This window comes from Myxocyprinus asiaticus, chromosome 21, assembly GCF_019703515.2.
Source record: "Myxocyprinus asiaticus isolate MX2 ecotype Aquarium Trade chromosome 21, UBuf_Myxa_2, whole genome shotgun sequence".
In the NCBI taxonomy this organism is placed as follows: domain Eukaryota; kingdom Metazoa; phylum Chordata; class Actinopteri; order Cypriniformes; family Catostomidae; genus Myxocyprinus; species Myxocyprinus asiaticus.
The window spans coordinates 8,073,148-8,090,355 of NC_059364.1; the positions used below are offsets into that span (position 1 = coordinate 8,073,148).

At 39.5% G+C, this 17,208-nt stretch overlaps 1 protein-coding gene across 10 annotated transcripts in view; it reads right to left on the reverse strand.

The window, feature by feature from the left end:
* The window catches only part of LOC127412199 (cytoplasmic polyadenylation element-binding protein 3-like), a 65,982-nt gene that overhangs the window by 17,694 nt on the left and 31,080 nt on the right, over positions 1-17,208 (reverse strand). For 8 of the 10 annotated variants that reach the window (XM_051648383.1, XM_051648380.1, XM_051648382.1 and 5 more), the window contains 3 exons: positions 13,411-13,434; positions 11,248-11,415; positions 7,055-7,144 (listed from right to left, as the gene is read on the reverse strand). In XM_051648383.1, the coding sequence (XP_051504343.1) occupies positions 7,055-7,144; positions 11,248-11,415; positions 13,411-13,434 (282 nt within the window). The remainder of the gene's footprint in view (positions 1-7,054; positions 7,145-11,247; positions 11,416-13,410; positions 13,435-17,208) is intronic. The other 2 variants (XM_051648385.1, XM_051648381.1) reach the window with 1 other exon arrangement.

Sequence of the window (17,208 nt, forward strand, 5' to 3'; positions counted from 1 at the left end):
CGAGTGTAGTAACCCCCCTCACAATCCACTCCAGCCAGCAGAAAGGGGACCTTTCAATACATAATTTAGGGTTCAACCATATGCTCGAGGCAACATTTAAATAAATGTCCGAATTAAACACTCTGGACACTTTTGTCCATATTGCGTGTAAATGTGAGATAACGGGGTGTGACTTAACTGCGCCGGTTTGTTTAATAGAAAGGCTTTCTAATGGCAAAATAGGGGCAAGAACTTCCTGTTCAATACAAAACCAGGGAAGGGCTCTCTCAGGTGGAAGTGACCAATGAGCCAAATGTCTGAGACCGAATGCAACAAAATCTTGGGTAGGCCTAGCCCACCATTGTCAATTGGCTCATGTAACTTATTAAAATGTAATCTGGGAAGTTTACCATTCCAAATGAAGGACTTCGCTATACTATCAAATTGCTTGAAATAAGAGAGGGGGACATCTACAGGGAGAGATTGTAACAAGTAGTTAAATTTTAGAATACAATTCATTTTAATAACATCAACCTTCCCAATCATAGATAAATTTAATGAAGCCCACCTGCCCACATCGCTCGAAAACCTTTTAATTAAGGGGTCAGAATTAACTAACTAAATCAGACAAATTTGCTGGGAATAAAATGCCCAAATACTTAATGCCCTGTTTGCAGTGGTGGGCCGTGCATTTAAAGTCTAGGCCTTCAGTGTGATTCATGCCATTAAGAAAACACAGTTTCACAATGAATAAGACGCCGTATGCCTATCATATATTACGTGGCAGTCAACTAGTAATACCAACTGACATTTTAAAAACACGTCCACGCACGAAAGCCAGAACTTGAAACAACACTTAATGCTCAAGCAAGCCTAATTTTAACTGCAGCATGACTGTTTTGTGAAATGAACATCAAAAATCATAATTTTTCATATGAATCTACCAAGGATAATACCTGGAAAAATCTATCTAATAATATTTGCGATTTAATTGTTGCTTGCAATACATTTCGTTTCGTCAGGGTACATGGTTATGATGCGTTCCATACAAGTTGGATGAGGGATATTCCTACTTGATATCTCGGACCATAAATGCATTCCATTCCCCGATATTCAGAAGAAGACATTTAAGGAAACAAAACTGCAATGCTCCCGTTAGCTTAGTAGGGGTTTGACTCTCATTAGAGAAGTCTCCTAGTAACCCAACTGATAAACAATGCTGCAGCACTAGCATTTGTGCTTCAGGTGTACGATTATCAAAAGAGATTATAATTTACCATGTTTTATACACCTGTTTCTGCAAGTGTTTGTTAAACAAGCTTTAATATCATGTAATGTGGAAACAAACTCATTTATCGATATTACTTAATAAAGTGAATGTTTAGTACTTACTTTGTATATCTCCCTAAGTGTCGACAGGTTTGTGTGACATCATGCCCCTGCATCTCGGCGAAATCGGAGTTGAGAATTTCTGCATGAGCCTACAAGTTGTAATTCTGTCTTTAAGATGCATTACATTGCACTTTTCCTAGTAGGAAGTTGTAAAATCCGACTTTCCGAGTTGAATGGAACGCAGCACTACTTTTCAAAACTTGATCCGACACTGAATGCTCCAGCAGCCTAATTTACACTTAGAAAACTCCTGATGTTGCTATAACAATGCAAAAAGCACTTACCAATTTACTTGAAGTGAAAATCAGTCCTCCTTTCCGACTCGTCAGCAAGATCTCACGCTCTTCGCTTTCAAATTATGTACATCACTTAAAGCGAATGCGTCACTCAAGGCCAGCTAGAAGGCCTCGACCGGGACATATCCTAAAGATCACACCCACCACGAACAAATAAATCAATCTGATTGGCTGATGAATCTGACAATCTGACATTAGTTGCCCATTCATTTGCACTGTTGAGGGATTCTGTGGAAATTCTGAAGGTCTGACGGGGTGTAGCTCAGACTCACACGCTGCTTCAGCTAACGAGATTGGCTTCGGGCATGCGATTTGTGAAACAGCCATCACACTTTGCTTGTAAGCATCAAGGAATAAATTCTGACTGGATAAACTTTTCGTTTTTCTCTATTTGTTTGTAGATCAATTAAGAGTGGAAAGCGATTAAAAATACATAGGCAAAAAGGTCAATGAGAATGAAAGGATGAAAAATATTTATTTAATTGGCATTTTAGGCCAGCAGAGAAGGCTTTGCTGGTCCTGAGAATTCGCCACTGCCTGTTTGGGCCACTGGAAGGCGCCCGGCTGGAAAGCCGTTACTGGGCAGTACGCTGTCAGATACAAAGCTTCAGATTTAGACCAATTAACTCTGTATCCTGAGAACTTAGTAAAAAATCGTAAAACGATAACCCATTCTACCATATCAAATGCTTTTTCTGTGTCAAGTGAGACAGCAGCGACCGGAGTCTAATCATTCGCCACTGACCACATGATATTGATGAAACGCCTATTATTATCAGAAGAGCTATGACCCCAAATAAACCACACCTGATCTATATGTATAAGAGATGTCATAACTTTACTTAATTGGTTAGCCATTTTTGACAATATTTTAACATCTAGCTGGATCAGGGAAATTGGACGGTAACTCTTACACTCGCTTGGATCTTTGTCTTTTTTAAGAATCAGACTGATCCAGGCTTGTGTCATGGTTGGTGGAAGCTTTCCATTCTTTAATGATTCCATATAAACTTTAACAAAACTGGAGCCAGTTCTGTAGCATAAAATCTAAAAAACTCGGCGGCAAAGCCATCTGGCCCCCGAGCCTTGCCTGTAGGCAAGGCCTTAATTACCTCGCTAAGCTCCTCCAAGTTTATCTCAGAATCAAGATAATTTTTTTGCTCCATCATCAGTTCTAATGGTTCCACAAAATTTCTAATATCCTCATCAGTAGACGAAGACGTGGAACTATAGAGATCAAGATAGAATTCTTTAAAAGCATTATTAATATCAGTGGCCGAGGTAAATATCTTACCACCAGCAGATTTCACTGAGGGAATGGTAGAAAAAGACTCTCTCTGAATTATATATCTAGCCAAAAGCTTCCCTGCTTTGTCCCCTGACTCAAAGTATGACTGTCTTGCCCTGAATAGCCAAAACTCCACCTTCCATGACAAAATAGCATTATATCTGTATTTCAATCGGGTCAATTCTCTGAGGCCATCAGATGACATTTGGCGCTTCAGCTGTGCCTCGGCACTTTTAATATTCCCTTCCAACTCCACGAGTTCTTGTGCTTTGGATATTTTGATGAATGAGGCATACTGTATGATACCCTAAGAACTGCCTTAAATACCTCCCAAGCCACGCCTACAGAGGATACTGAGGACCAGTTGGTCTCCATATAAACATTGATTTCAGCCTTTAACATTTGTTGGGAATCAGGATTCTGCAAAAGGAATACATTAAAGCACCAACTATAAGATTTCTTTTTCTCCGTTTGTGGCAACACCTCTAAACTCACCAGGGCGTGATCTGAGACTAAAATGTTTCCAATTGAGCAAATCCACAACAGATGAAATGAGGGACTTAAGATATATATTATATATAGATATATATATATATATATATATATATATATATATTATATATATATATATATATAAAATCAATTGTAGAATAAATCTCATGGACTGATGAAAAAAATATGTAGTCCCTACCAGATGGGTTCAAAAGTCTCCAAATATCTGTAAGACCAAGATATTTACACATTCTTTGAAGCGTAACTGTTGCTCTAGGGTGCTTACACACTTTTGCTTCACTATGATCAAGGACTGAGTCCATCAAAAGATTAAAGTCTCCTCCCAATATTATATCATGAGGGGTGCCAGCGGCTTGCAACATCCCTTCAAGATCTATAAAATAAGCCCTGATCATCAGTGTAAGGTGCATAAATATTAGCCAAAATCAACCTATGCCCTTGAATTTCTGCAAAACAATAATGACTCTTCCTTATGTATCATTAATCTGTTTGAGACATTAGAATTGTAGATGTTTACTTATCAGCGTAATGACTTCCCTGCTCTTACTTGAGCCAGCACTAAAGAAAACATGCCCACCCCATATCCTCCCAAATTTTTCAGCTTCCTGCGGGGAAAGGTGCATTTCTTGCAGAAACACTATATCATATTTCTTTTGTTTAAGAAAAGAAATAACCTTACATCTTTTTATGGGGTGCTCCAACCCATTCACATTCCACATGGAGAGAGACAATCCACTCATATTAACATTTGACATTCTGACATATTAGAAAAAAAACAAAATTATTGTGAAACAATCAAACCCGAACATCCCCCCCGAACCAAACAAACAGAAAAAAGAAAAATGTGCGCATTAACCCCTCGCATGACAGCGCCAACCAGCGTCCATGCCTCTAAACCCAAACAGTTCATGTTTGGCGAGATCCCCCGCGACAACTTTTCCATCGGACTGCTCAAGTCCGGTGCTTCTATACAAATTTTGTGAGACAGAATTGAGCCAGGACCCTGTGAACTCGCTCGATTTCCAGCTTGTGGCCTGTTATGTCAAGCAGACTTGGGAAGAGCTCATCTAGGAATTTCACCAAATCTCTGCCTTCTTCATTCTCAGGAATTCCAACAATTTGGACGTTGTTTCACCAATTACGATTCTCAAGGTCTTCCAACTTTTTCCAGACACGCTGCAAATCTGCCTTGGTTTCTAGCGGGTTAGCAGCTAATTCCCTCTCCGATGACTCAAAATAAATCGACCCGTTTCTCGATGTCCCCCATTCTTGTCACCAACTCAGAGAATTTAGTCTCCATGGCAGTGATCACCAGCATTGCCGACATGTTCGACAGTTGGCTCTGAATCTCTCCCGCCACACCATCCAAATTGAGTCCCTGGTCTGCGGCCTTGTCGGGGGTATAAGCTTAGGCATGTAAGTGTCTTTTAATGTCTCCAGAGCCCGAGGATTTTGAATTCTTTGACATACTGACTTCAAAGAACAGTTATGGAACAGGGTGTATAGAATCTCACCGGTTTATGACACAAAAAGTATTAAAAACTAGCAAAGTGCGCAGAGCTCGCCATTCACACATCTGACCCTCGCATGGCGCCACGTGACTCCTAGAGTACTATATTGTTAATAGCTTCCATAATGTGATACATGGACTCAAACCTGTGCTCTGAGCTCAGTCACTCTTTCCAGGTACTCACACAAACATCTGCATGCGTTATACACCAATCAGCCACAACATTAAAACCACCTTCCTAATATTGCGTAGGTCCCCCTTGTGCCGCCAAAGTGCATTTCAGAATAGCATTCTGAGATGCTATTCTTCTCACCACAATTGTACAGAGTGGTTATCTGAGGTACCGTAGACTTTGTCAGTTCGAACCAGTCTGGCCATTCTCTGTTGACCTCTCTCACCAACAAGGTGTTTCCGTCCAAAGAACTACCATTCACTGGATGTTTTGTTTTTGGCAGTAAATTTTTGTGTGTGAAAATCCGAGGAGATCAGCAGTTACAGAAATACTCAAACCAGCCCGTCTGGCACCAGCAATCAACCATGCAATTATCTAATCAGCAAATTGTGTGGCAGCAATGCAGATATGGGTCAGGAGCTTCAGTTAATGTTCACATCAACCATCAGAATGGGGAAAAAATTTGATCTCAGTGATTTGGACCGTGGCATGATTGTTGGTGCCAGATGGGCAGGTTTGAGTATTTCTGTAACTGCTGATCTCCTGGGATTTTCACACACAACAGTCTCTAGAATTTACTCAGAATGGTGCCAAAAACAAAAAACATCCAGTGAGGGGCAGTTCTGTGGATGGAAATTGTTGAGGAGAGAGGTCAACATAGAATGGCCAGACTGGTTCGAACTGACAAAGTCTACGGTACTCAGATAACAACTCAATTGTACAATTGTGGTGAGAAGAATAGCATTTCAGAATGCTATTCTTTTTTTTCTTCTCCCCCTTTCTCCCAAATTTGGCATGCCCAATTCCCAATAAGCTCTAGGTCCTCGTGGTGGAGGACAAATCTCAGTTGCCTCCGCGTCTGAGACTGTCAATCTGCTCATCTTATCACGTGGCTTGTTGAGCGCATTACCGTGGAGACAGCGCATGTGGAGGCTTCACGCTATTCTCCGTAGCATCCATGCACAACTTAACACGCCTCCCACCGAGAGCGAGAACCACATTACAGCAACCACGAGGAGGTTACCCCATGTGACTCTACCCTCCCTAGCAACCGGGCCAATTTGGTTGCTTAGGGAACCTGGCTGGAGTCACTCAACACAGCCTGGATTCAAACTTGCGAGTCCAGGGCTGGTAGTCAGCGTCAATAATCGCTGAGCTACCAAGGCCCCCTAAAAATGCTATTCTGAGATGCGGGTTGGTGCTGTTTTGGTGGCACGAGGGAGAACTACACAATATTAGGCAGGTGGTTTTAATATTGTGGCTGATCGGTGTATGATGAAATGCAGTTGATCTCTCCCTCTAGGTGTGTACTGTATATGCAAGTACTTGTCTGTGTGTCTGTGCATGCCACAGCAATGCAACACCTGGAGGCATTTTTTTGAACTGATAGAGACCAATGTGACGCACAAAACACAACATCTACCAGCGTACACACAATAAACTTCTTTAAGAAAAACAATCTTTGCACTTGCTGCCATCTTTACTCATGGGCACGGAAGTGTGTGAGCCAATGACCCGAGCTGTAAATGCCATGTGACGAATAACTCTGTCATGACAAAGCTGATTGCACCACAAGAATGCACACATTCCCAAGCTAGGTTTACTAGCGACTATCCTGAGCTGTGACGTCAAATGCAGCAGAAGGAAAAATACCAATTTATTTCACACTTTTTTTAAATATCAATTTATTTCACACATTTCCCCCCAAAAAGAATTAGTCACTGAATACCAAAAAATTTATTTCAAAATATGTGTCTAACCGGACAAGCTATCAGCCAAAACTTGGCCTCTTGATATCTTCAAACAAAATTTGACTGGGGTTTCACACTGGATAATTGCGATTTGTTGAATGTTTGCAGCTGTATTGAAGGGCTGCAGGAGAGCTGATGTCCTGATGTCATTACCTTTAGGGGGAAAATAGGATTTGCTCTCTGCTTTATGAGGCCAGTCCACCACCAGGTGTCCGTAGCGACGGAAACTATTTGTGATCTCATCTGTAGGAAAAAAGGGAAAGTTTTTAGGCCAAAAATATGGATTCCAAAGATTGTATATTAAAAAAAAGCAAGCGTTCGATGGTCTTTAATGGTTATAGGTTCTCCCTCCACATAACTGCAACAGGTGGTTGCTTATTATCCCAAGTCAAAACAACCCACCTCCAAGTCACTTTGGCTTTGTTCACACTGCAGGAAAAATCTGATTTTTTATCTAATCCAATTTTTTTGACTATTCAAACTGCAGGTTATATGTGGACAAATCTGACATTTTTCTGTTCAGACAGCAGTCCCTTTTATTAGCACGTCCACATTAGTTGTCATAGTAATGATGCAAACATACGTACTTTCACCACGCGTGAGAGTTTAGCAATGGATTTTTTTTAATGAGGGTAGGATCCAAAACACATTCGTCGTAGACAACGGCTTAAAAAATGGGAAAGGTGGCATATGCAATGTTCATTGCTCCTAGGGTTTAAATAACAACTGTCCTTATTTTATCCCATACGGGACACCTATTGTCCTGTGTTTTAGCGGCAGCGAAACATCCTGTATTGAAGATTTTGTGTCCTGTACTAAACATAAAAGGGTTGGACAACGAGACTCTTGAAGAGGATACCCATCCTATATTGAAGCACTTAAAATGCTAAAGCGTCCTGTAGTCGCGTGAGACATTCCTTATCAAGTTGTGGTGGCTCGCAGCCGGTATATAGTACTGTGCAAAAGTTTTAGGCACTTGTGAAAAATGTTGCATAGTGAGGATGTCTTCAGAAATAATGCCATAAATTGTTTTCATTTATCAATTAACATCATTCAAAGTCCAGTAAACATAAAAAAGCTAAATCAATATTTGGTGTGACCACCTTTGCCTTTAAAACAGCACCAATTCTCCTAGGTACACCTGGACACAGTTTTTCTTGGTTGCTGGCAGATAGTATGTACCAAGTTTCTTGGAGAATTCACCACAGTTCTTCTATCTATTTAGGCTATCTCAGTTGCTTCTGTCTCTTCATGTAATCCCAGAATGATACGATGTTCAGTGGGGGGTTTTGTTGGGGCAATGCCATCTCTTGCAGAACGCCCTGTTCTTCAATTCTAATCTTTTCTATTTGCAAAAGTAATGTTTGGGAGTCTAAAATTTATTTTTCCTGTTGACACTAAAGCTGAAGATATAAATAACCATCTTTAGACAAATGTTCTTAAGTGCCTAAAACTTTTGCACAGTACTGTATGTTACTGAACCTTTGCGCATCTCTTTGGATGAGTAAAGCCAATGTCTGTATTATTTTAAAAGAGGTTTTCACTGTGTTGGTTGCCCTGTAACATATACACTGGTGTTCAAAGGTTTGGAATAATGTATAGATTTTGCTCTTATGGAAAGAAATTGGTACTTTTATTCACCAAAGTGGCAATAAACTGATCACAATGTATAGTCCGGACATTAATAACGTAATAAATTACTATTACAATTTGAAAAAAAATTTCAGAACTTCTTAAACTACTTCAAAGAGTTCTCATCAAAAAATCCTCCACATGCAGCAATGACAGCTTTGCAGATCCTTGGCATTCTAGCTGTCAGTTTGTCCAGATACTCAGGTGACATTTCACCCCACGCTTCCTGTAGCACTTGCCATAGATGTGGCTGTCTTGTCGGGCACTTCTCACGCACCTTACAGTCTATCTGATCCCACAAAAGCTCAATGGGGTTAAGATCCATAACACTCTTTTCCAATCATCTGTTGTCCAATGTCTGTGTTTCTTTGCCCACTCTAACCTTTTCTTTTCTGTTTCAAAAGTGGCTTTTTCTTTGATGTTGTACATGAAACTTTTGAGTCTTCTCTTTACTGTTGTACATGAAACTGGTGTTGAGCGAGTAGAATTCAATGAAGCTGTCAGCTGAGGACATGTGCGGTGTCTATTTCTCAAACTAGAGACTCTGATGTACTTATCCTCTTGTTTAGTTGTATTTGGGCCTTCCACATCTCATTCAGTCCTTGTTAGAGCCAGTTGTCCTTTGTCTTTGAACACTGAAGTGTACACCTTTGTATGAAATCTTCAGTTTTTTGGCAATTTCAAGCCTTCGTTCCTCAAAACAATTATTGACTGACGAGTTTCTAGAGAAAGCTGTTTCTTTTTTTTTTGCCATTTTTGACCTAATATTGACCTTAAGACATGCCAGTCTATTGCATACTGTGGCAACTCAAAACAAACACAAAGACAATGTTAAGCTTCATTTAATGAACCAAATAACTTTCAGCAGTGTTTGATATAATGGCAAGTGATTTTCTAGTACCAAATTAGCAATTTAGCATGATTACTCAAGGATAAGGTGTTGGAGTGATGGCTGCTGGAAATGGGGCCTGTCTAGATTTGATCAAAAATGATTTTTTCAAATAGTGATGGTGCTGTTTTTTTACATCAGTAATGTCCTGACTATACTTTGTGATCAGTTGAATGCCACTTTGGTAAATAAATGTACCAATTTCCTTCTGAAACAGCAAAATCTGTACATTATTCCAAACTTTTGGCCGCCAGTGTACATGACGTGGGTGCCTTCCATTCAGAAGAGATCATACCCGTTCCCCTCATAGACTTTGCCTTCCACTGTAGGAGGGCTGAAAGGTGTAATAAAATGGTCATTCTGACTTTTTAAATAATTTTGTTTTGAAAAATCTCATTTAATGATGTGTGTGGCCATCATTATTGTTTTCCTTTTGAAGTGCCCAGTGAAGGCATCATTTATGGCGTTTGGAACGCAGAACAGGTCTTCTTGTCACAACACCTGAGGAAACAACCCGTCGCGCACAATAATTGATGCACAAATCTGATCTGACCATACAGACTGAGACGCATTATCAAAAATCCGATTTTAATCAGATTCTAAACCAACTACGAATGTTGTTTGGATCAGGTTTGTAAAAATAAATTTTTTTGTGTGTTTGTGTCCTGTTCAGACTACAAAAACCTAAAAGGATTTGAGTCAGATTGGCCAACAAATCTGATTTTTTCCTGCCTGTGTTAACGTAGCCTTTGAAAATCTAGTCCCCTAGACATGGCTATGGAATTTTCCACAGATCGTTTTGTCAGCCAAGCAAAAATATGTTCACATAGAATTTTTTATTTTTTTTTAAACAGTATTCACAACTGATTTTACTTCCATGTGCCTTTTTTTTTTTTTTAAAACAACAAGAGTTCAATGAGAAAAAAAATATATAGTGCAGGACTTGATTTTAGAGAGCTGTTCAGCCGAGACATACATTTTTAGGCAAACATGGAGGGCTAATTCGCCTTGGGTTCCTTCTGGAATTACCTATGGGTTTCTATCATGGATTTTTTTCAATTTACGGGTAAAATAAGTTCTGGTAAGTAAAGGTGGTAAACATAACTTGTAAGTACTTGGACGTTTTGTTCTACAACATAAATTACACTTAGTATGACCCATGACCCATGTTTTAAAAAAAAAGTATGTTTTGCTGACAAGTTGCTATATAAGGACTACAACTACAACAAGCGAGTGTACGTGCCTGACGAAATGGAAAACCATTGTAGTCCTTATCTAGCAAATTGTCAGGAACATACTTTATTTTTTTTAAATACAGTGGGTTAAAATTCATTTTTGGGATATGGCCGAAAGTAATTTATGTTGTAGATAAAAACGTCAAAGTATCTTCAAGTAATGTTTACCACAGATCTTATTTTAAGATCTATATAAGATCTCTTATAAAAACCCATAGGAAAATCATGAGGGAACCCATGGCTCGAAAATGGGTTTTTTGGACTACAACCTGAATAGCTCTATTGACTGGATTGTGAAAAAGTGGCCATTACATACCAAAATAAAGGGATTCGTTACATCAGCCCAAAATAAAAGTCATTTCAGAGGAGGAGCAAACCTTTTCTTTGGAATAACATGTACCAATACATCGTGCATTGTAAGACCAGGAACATGCATTAAAAAGTAAGTAGCATCAGTTTTGATTTTATTATACGAATGAGGCTTAAAAATGCCCTACACCATTAAACAGAGACATTTACCAACTGGTTAACAAAAATACCCTCCCAACTCAAGTTAAGCACTAAGCGGAGTGTGTGTTTGTGCCAAGTACCTTCATCGATATCAGGTGGCAGTCCACCAACAAACACCTTCCTGGAGTAGCGTTCCATCCTCTCTCCATTCTGACAGCGGGTGGGGAAGCTCAGGCCAGGAGTGAGGGTCTGGTCACCATGACCATCATCCAGGAAGCCGTCCTCAAAAGGAAACAGTGAAGAGCGACCTGCAACACGAAGTATAGAGAATAAAAGAAAAAGAGGAATCACACAGGACAGGAGATGAAAGTGTGTGGAGGAAGGAGAGAGCGAGCGAGCGAGCGAGAGAGAGAGAGAGAGAGAGAGAGAGAGAGAGAGAGAGAGAGAGAGACCCAGAGGAGAGAAATTGATTAATCAAAGTGGACCACCATAAAGTGGTCCCACGCTATATTAGGTGTCTTTAACTACTATGTACTAACATTAAAATACATACAATACCATTTATTTATTGTGTAACTACATATTATGCAAAATTTTCAAATGATTCACATTTGCTGCTACTGAGGTTGATTTATGGGTAGATTTAGGGTTAGGGGTGAGGTTAACAGTGTAACTACAAATGTTATTAAATGCAGGTACAATGCAACAACACGTATGTACATAAGTACATTGTATCCAATGCTTAAGTACATAGTTAAAGACAACTAATATAAAGTGGGTCCAAAAGAAAAATAATTTCTTTCTTTCTAAACCAATTTAATTTCAATAATAATTTATTTTAATAGCATGGATTACAAGGTATTTGATTAAATGTATCTAATGTTCCATACTAGATTTCCATACTACAGCAAAAACCAACATTTGAGTGAATTGAAGAACTCTCTAGCGCAGACCTGACAGAATTAGTACAAAACTCAAAATAAGAATACATGATTTCCTCTAAACATACAGGGTGGATATTACAGTCAATGGCCAACTTTTTTATGTTTGATAACACTGATTTCCAATCCATAATCATACTGTCTAGAGCAGTGTTTCCCAACATTTTCTGACATTAGTACTAAGGATGCTCTGATCGATCGGTCACCGATAGGTACTGATATTCACTTCCTGTGACTCGATCGGTGGTCTCATAATTTGGCCGACCACGCAAACTGATCTCCCATGTCACAAAAATGCACTGCTTCTTTAAAACTTCAGCATCTCTGTCATGTCATTAAGATAACAAACTTGATTTGGCAGTTAAGAACGATGCAGTTTAAGTGATATGGCGGATATGAAAACCTGTTTACAGAATATGCCGTACTATTTCTGGTGTGGATCGACTGGACACTTTACTATCCCATAATCCCTTGGCAGCTTTGGAGGCGACATGTTCAAAATGCTGGATTTACAAAAATGGCGGAGCACTAAGAGTTGGATGGCTCTTTTCAACTGTAAGGCTATACTGTATATACAAAAATTGTTCCTTGCGCCTAAATGGTGCTTGTTTAACAACACCAGAGTTAGGATAAGGGTTAGGTTAGGGTTATGTCTCATCTTTGGACACACATTATACGGGACGATTCAAAACCAAATTTGACTCTCAACCCAGTGAAAAGCTCTCGGCGCCTAACTTTGCATAGAGTAAAAAATCGATATCGGGACTGTTCAAATGAAGATCGTGATTAATTGAAAAATCAAAATTTTTATCCATCCCTAATCCTTATTATTTTTACATTGTACATGTCATTTTATTAGGTTCAACATAGCAAAATCCTATTCTTTTCGCGTACCCCCCGGGACCTGCTTACTTACCCCCTAGGGTACCCCCGATTGGGAATCATTGGTCAAGAGGATTGATAAAGCATTTATCAATGTTTGTACAGGAAAAATGTATGAGCCACTGTAAAGAAACACTTTTGACTGAGGAACACAATGACTCTGGTATGACAATATTGCATATTTTTCTAAACGAAACCCCAAAACCACGACTGTTAACAACTGTGTTAGGAAATTGATGGCTAATATATCTCTCTGACCACTTTGTTTATATCCAGTGATGAAAAAACAAACCCTATTTCAATGATTAGCAGAAAATTGGCAAAATTAAAAAGATTTCATTCAATCACAAATCAAAGGAAGCAGTTATTATGACCCCACTCCCCACAAATGTCCAAATCACCCTCATGAATATCAATTCAGCCCAAGCACAAGCCCCATCATTTTTGCAAGCACATAACATTCAGAAGGTGACAGGTTACCTCTTCTGCGACCATAGCTCCTGGCTGCTCCAGAGAAGTGAGTCAAGAGGACATGACAGAGGGGACAGACAGAAGAAGAGGGGGAGAAACGAGAGACAGAGACATAGGTTTTGTGGGCATCCCATGGGAATAGTCACCAATGCAACAGTGAAAGTCCTGCTGCATCCCACAGCAGAGGGGGCAAACGTGTCCTGACCACCACTTGTATGTCACTGTTAGGACCCCAAATATATTCTACGGAAGTATGTGAAAGCGCTTATAGCTATGCAAGCACGATTTTGTTCATTGTCCAAAATGCAACGCAATCCAACATAGAGTAGTGGCCAAAAATATTGGCACCCTTGGTAAATATGCGCAAAGGAGGCTGTGAAAAAAAAAATCTGCATTGTTTAGCCATCTTTCATTCAAAAAATTCACAAAAATCTAACCTTTAATTGAAGTAAAACAATTGAAACAGGGGAAATATCATTATTAAATAAATATTTTTCTCCAAAACGCACTGGCCATAATTATTGGCACCCTTTTATTCAATACTTTTTGCAACCCCTCTTTGCCAAGATAACAGCTCTGAGTCTTCTCTTATAATGCCTAATGCGGTTGGAGAACACATGGCAAGTGATCTGAGACCATTCCTCCATACAGAATCTCTACAGATCCTTCAAATTCAGAGGTCCATGTTGGTGGACTCTCCTCTTCAGTTCACCCCACAAATTTTCTATGGGGTTCAGGTCAGGGGTCTGGGATGGCCAGTGGTCAGTGAACCATTTTTGTGTTGATTTTGATGTTTGTTTTGGATCATTGTCCTGCTGGAAAATCCAACCAGGGCCCATTGTAAGATTTCTGGCAGAGGCAGTCAGGTTTTGATTTTTTTATCTGTTGGTATTTGATAGAGTCCATAATGCCAAGTATCCGAACAAGATGTCCAGAACCTCTGGCAGAAAAACAACCCCACAACATTCAAGATCCTTCACCACATTTAACTGTGGGCACTGGGTACTGCATCTCTGTGTACGCCAAACCCATCTCTGGTGTTTGCTTCCAAAAAGCTCTTTTTTGGTTTCATCTGACCATAGAACCCGGTCGCATTTTAAGTTCCAGTAGTGTCTGGCAAACTGAAGACGCTCGAGTTTGTTGTTGGATGAGAGCAGAAGCTTTTTCTCTTGAAACCCTCCCAAACAACTTGTGGTGATGTAGGTGATGTCTGATGTTTTTTTTTTTTTTTAGACTTTCTGACCCCAAGACCAAACTAATTTCTGTAATTCTCCAGCTGTGATCCTTGGAGATTCTTTGGCCACTTGAACCATCCTCCTTACCGTGCTTGGAAACAATATAGGCACACGTCCTTTTCCAGGCCGATTCTTAACATCTCCAGTTGATTGGAACTTCTTAATTATTGCCCTGATTGTGGAAATGGGTATTTTCAATGCTTTGGCTATTTTCTTATAGCCACTTCCCATTTTGTGAAGCTCAACAACCTTTTGACGCACATCAGAACTATATTCTTTAGTCTAACCCACTGTGATAGATGATTAAGGGAATTTGGCCTGTGTGTTACCTCATATTTATACCCCTGTGAAACAGGAAGTCATGGCTGAACAATTTCATGTTCCTAGTCACCCAGGTGCACTAAAAAGTGTGAAATATGAATGGGAATATACTTCAGATAGAATTTCTAGGGGTGCCAATAATTTTGGCCAACAAGTTATGGAGAAAAATATTTGTTTAATAATGAGATATTTCCCCTCTTTCAATTGTTTTACTTCAATTAAAAGTTAGATTTTTGTGAATTTTCTGAATGAAAGATCAAAAGGATAAACAATTCAGATTTTTTTTTCCACAGCCTTCTTTGCTCATATTTACCAAGGGTGCCAATATTTTTGGCCACTGCTGTACACAGTGTTGCTACAAAATGGCACTAAGTCTTCTTCTACAGTCAGTTTCCCTGTCATGGCGGCGCACAAGTTTGAAGAGAATCTTTTTAGGCAAGTTAGTTCAAGTAAATTTATGTTCACTCTGTACAATTTTGGCTGTCTGAGACACATTTCGGGGATCGTAAAAGATTTTTCTTGTTGTACAGCAAAATTAGCAGTCGTACGGCACACGGCTGATTAATTGCCTTCGCGATGAAACCTCCAACAAAGTTCTGGCAGTGTCCAAACTTCTGCATTACAGTCATGCAGTGTGTCTACTCCTACGGTAGCCAGATGACACAACACCCAATCAACGTCGTCAATTGGGATGATTAAGACCAAACATTTCACTGGGATCATATCGTATAGTCAACAAGCATCAATTGTAAAGGACTGTCAAAATTGCTCAGTGCACCCGGCTTTAATTAAACTGTTGATATGTTTATACCTAGCTACCTAAATGTGAAAAAATGTGAAGTTAACTCACCCTCTTGAGATTTTTCACCACCAGGGAAATGAAAGAACAATCGTTTAGCATGTACAATGGGACTGCACACTTGCAAATAATTGGCCAAGCATTCACATCTGTGTTTGCATACTTGTGTAGAGCAGTGTTTCTCAACTGGTGAGTTTCGACCCAAAAGTGCAAGTACATGAAGGGCTTTAAAGTCTGGACCTCCAAGACTTATGACATCAACACCAAAAATAATGTCACTTGATACATACCCTTATTCTTGAAAACCACGAACAAAACTATACAAGACAAAAGAAAATGTGACCCAGGCTACATTGCTGGGTCGCAAATGTATGTCCAATGTATAATCTGGGTCCTGAAGCAAAACCAGTAAAGAACCATTGGTGTAGAGTACTTTGTCAACTTCTGCTTCAACCAATGGCTTGAGTTTCGGATGTTTACACCAAAAAATTAAATGGGTGGAATGTTTGGAAATTTGGAAACATAATTACATTTTTTTTTTGAAGATGTAAGAATGTTTGGATGAACTACTTCTTGAAGCCAGTGGTTCTGTATTAGTTCCTGCTTCATTAAAGGGATAGTTCACCCAAAAACGAAAATTCTCTCATCATTTATTCACCCTCATGGCATCCCAGATGTGTATGACTTTCTTTCTTCTGCAGAACACAAATGAAGATTTTTAGAAGAATATCTCAGCTCTGTAGGTCCATAGAATGCAAGCAAATGGGTGCCAAAATTTTGACGCTCCAAAAAGAACATAAAATCAGCATAAAATGGCATAAGGGTGAGAAAATGTTGAGAGAATTTTCATTTTTGGGTAATCTGTTCCTTTAACTCATAGTAAAGGTTAGTGGCTGTGCAATGGACTACTCCAGTTGTGGCCAACAGTTCATTGCATTTCATTGTCTTCTAAAAGCATTAGTTAAGCATTAGAAGTTAACTAAAGTCTCATGAGGGGAAGCTCTTTTCTAAACACAATAAAACTATTCTGGAAGAGACAGGTCTGCCACTTCAGGCTCCAATTGTGTGACACTTTCAGAGTTTGATGGAAACATTGTCTTCAGGCTGAGGAGTCTTTTTTGGGGTTTTCATTAAAACCGTCTCTGTGTAAATTCTTAAAAACTCCAGGCAGACAGGGATGTCTAATGAACGTTGTCATGGGGGTCTTAAACTCCTAGCAACAAGAAAGTAGAGCTACGATGTGTCTCGAGTCAGTCACCACTGACGGGAGAGGGGTGTTTGGTCCAGAGTGAGAATTGAGAAGTGACTGTAGGGCAGCAGGCAATAGAAAGTTACTGATCTAATAGAGTTTCTTTTTCTGTTAAAGAATAACTGGTCAAATTTTACAAGGGCGAGAGTGACAAACAGCAATTTGCTGATTCTTAATGCAATATCACGGCATATCACAATGCA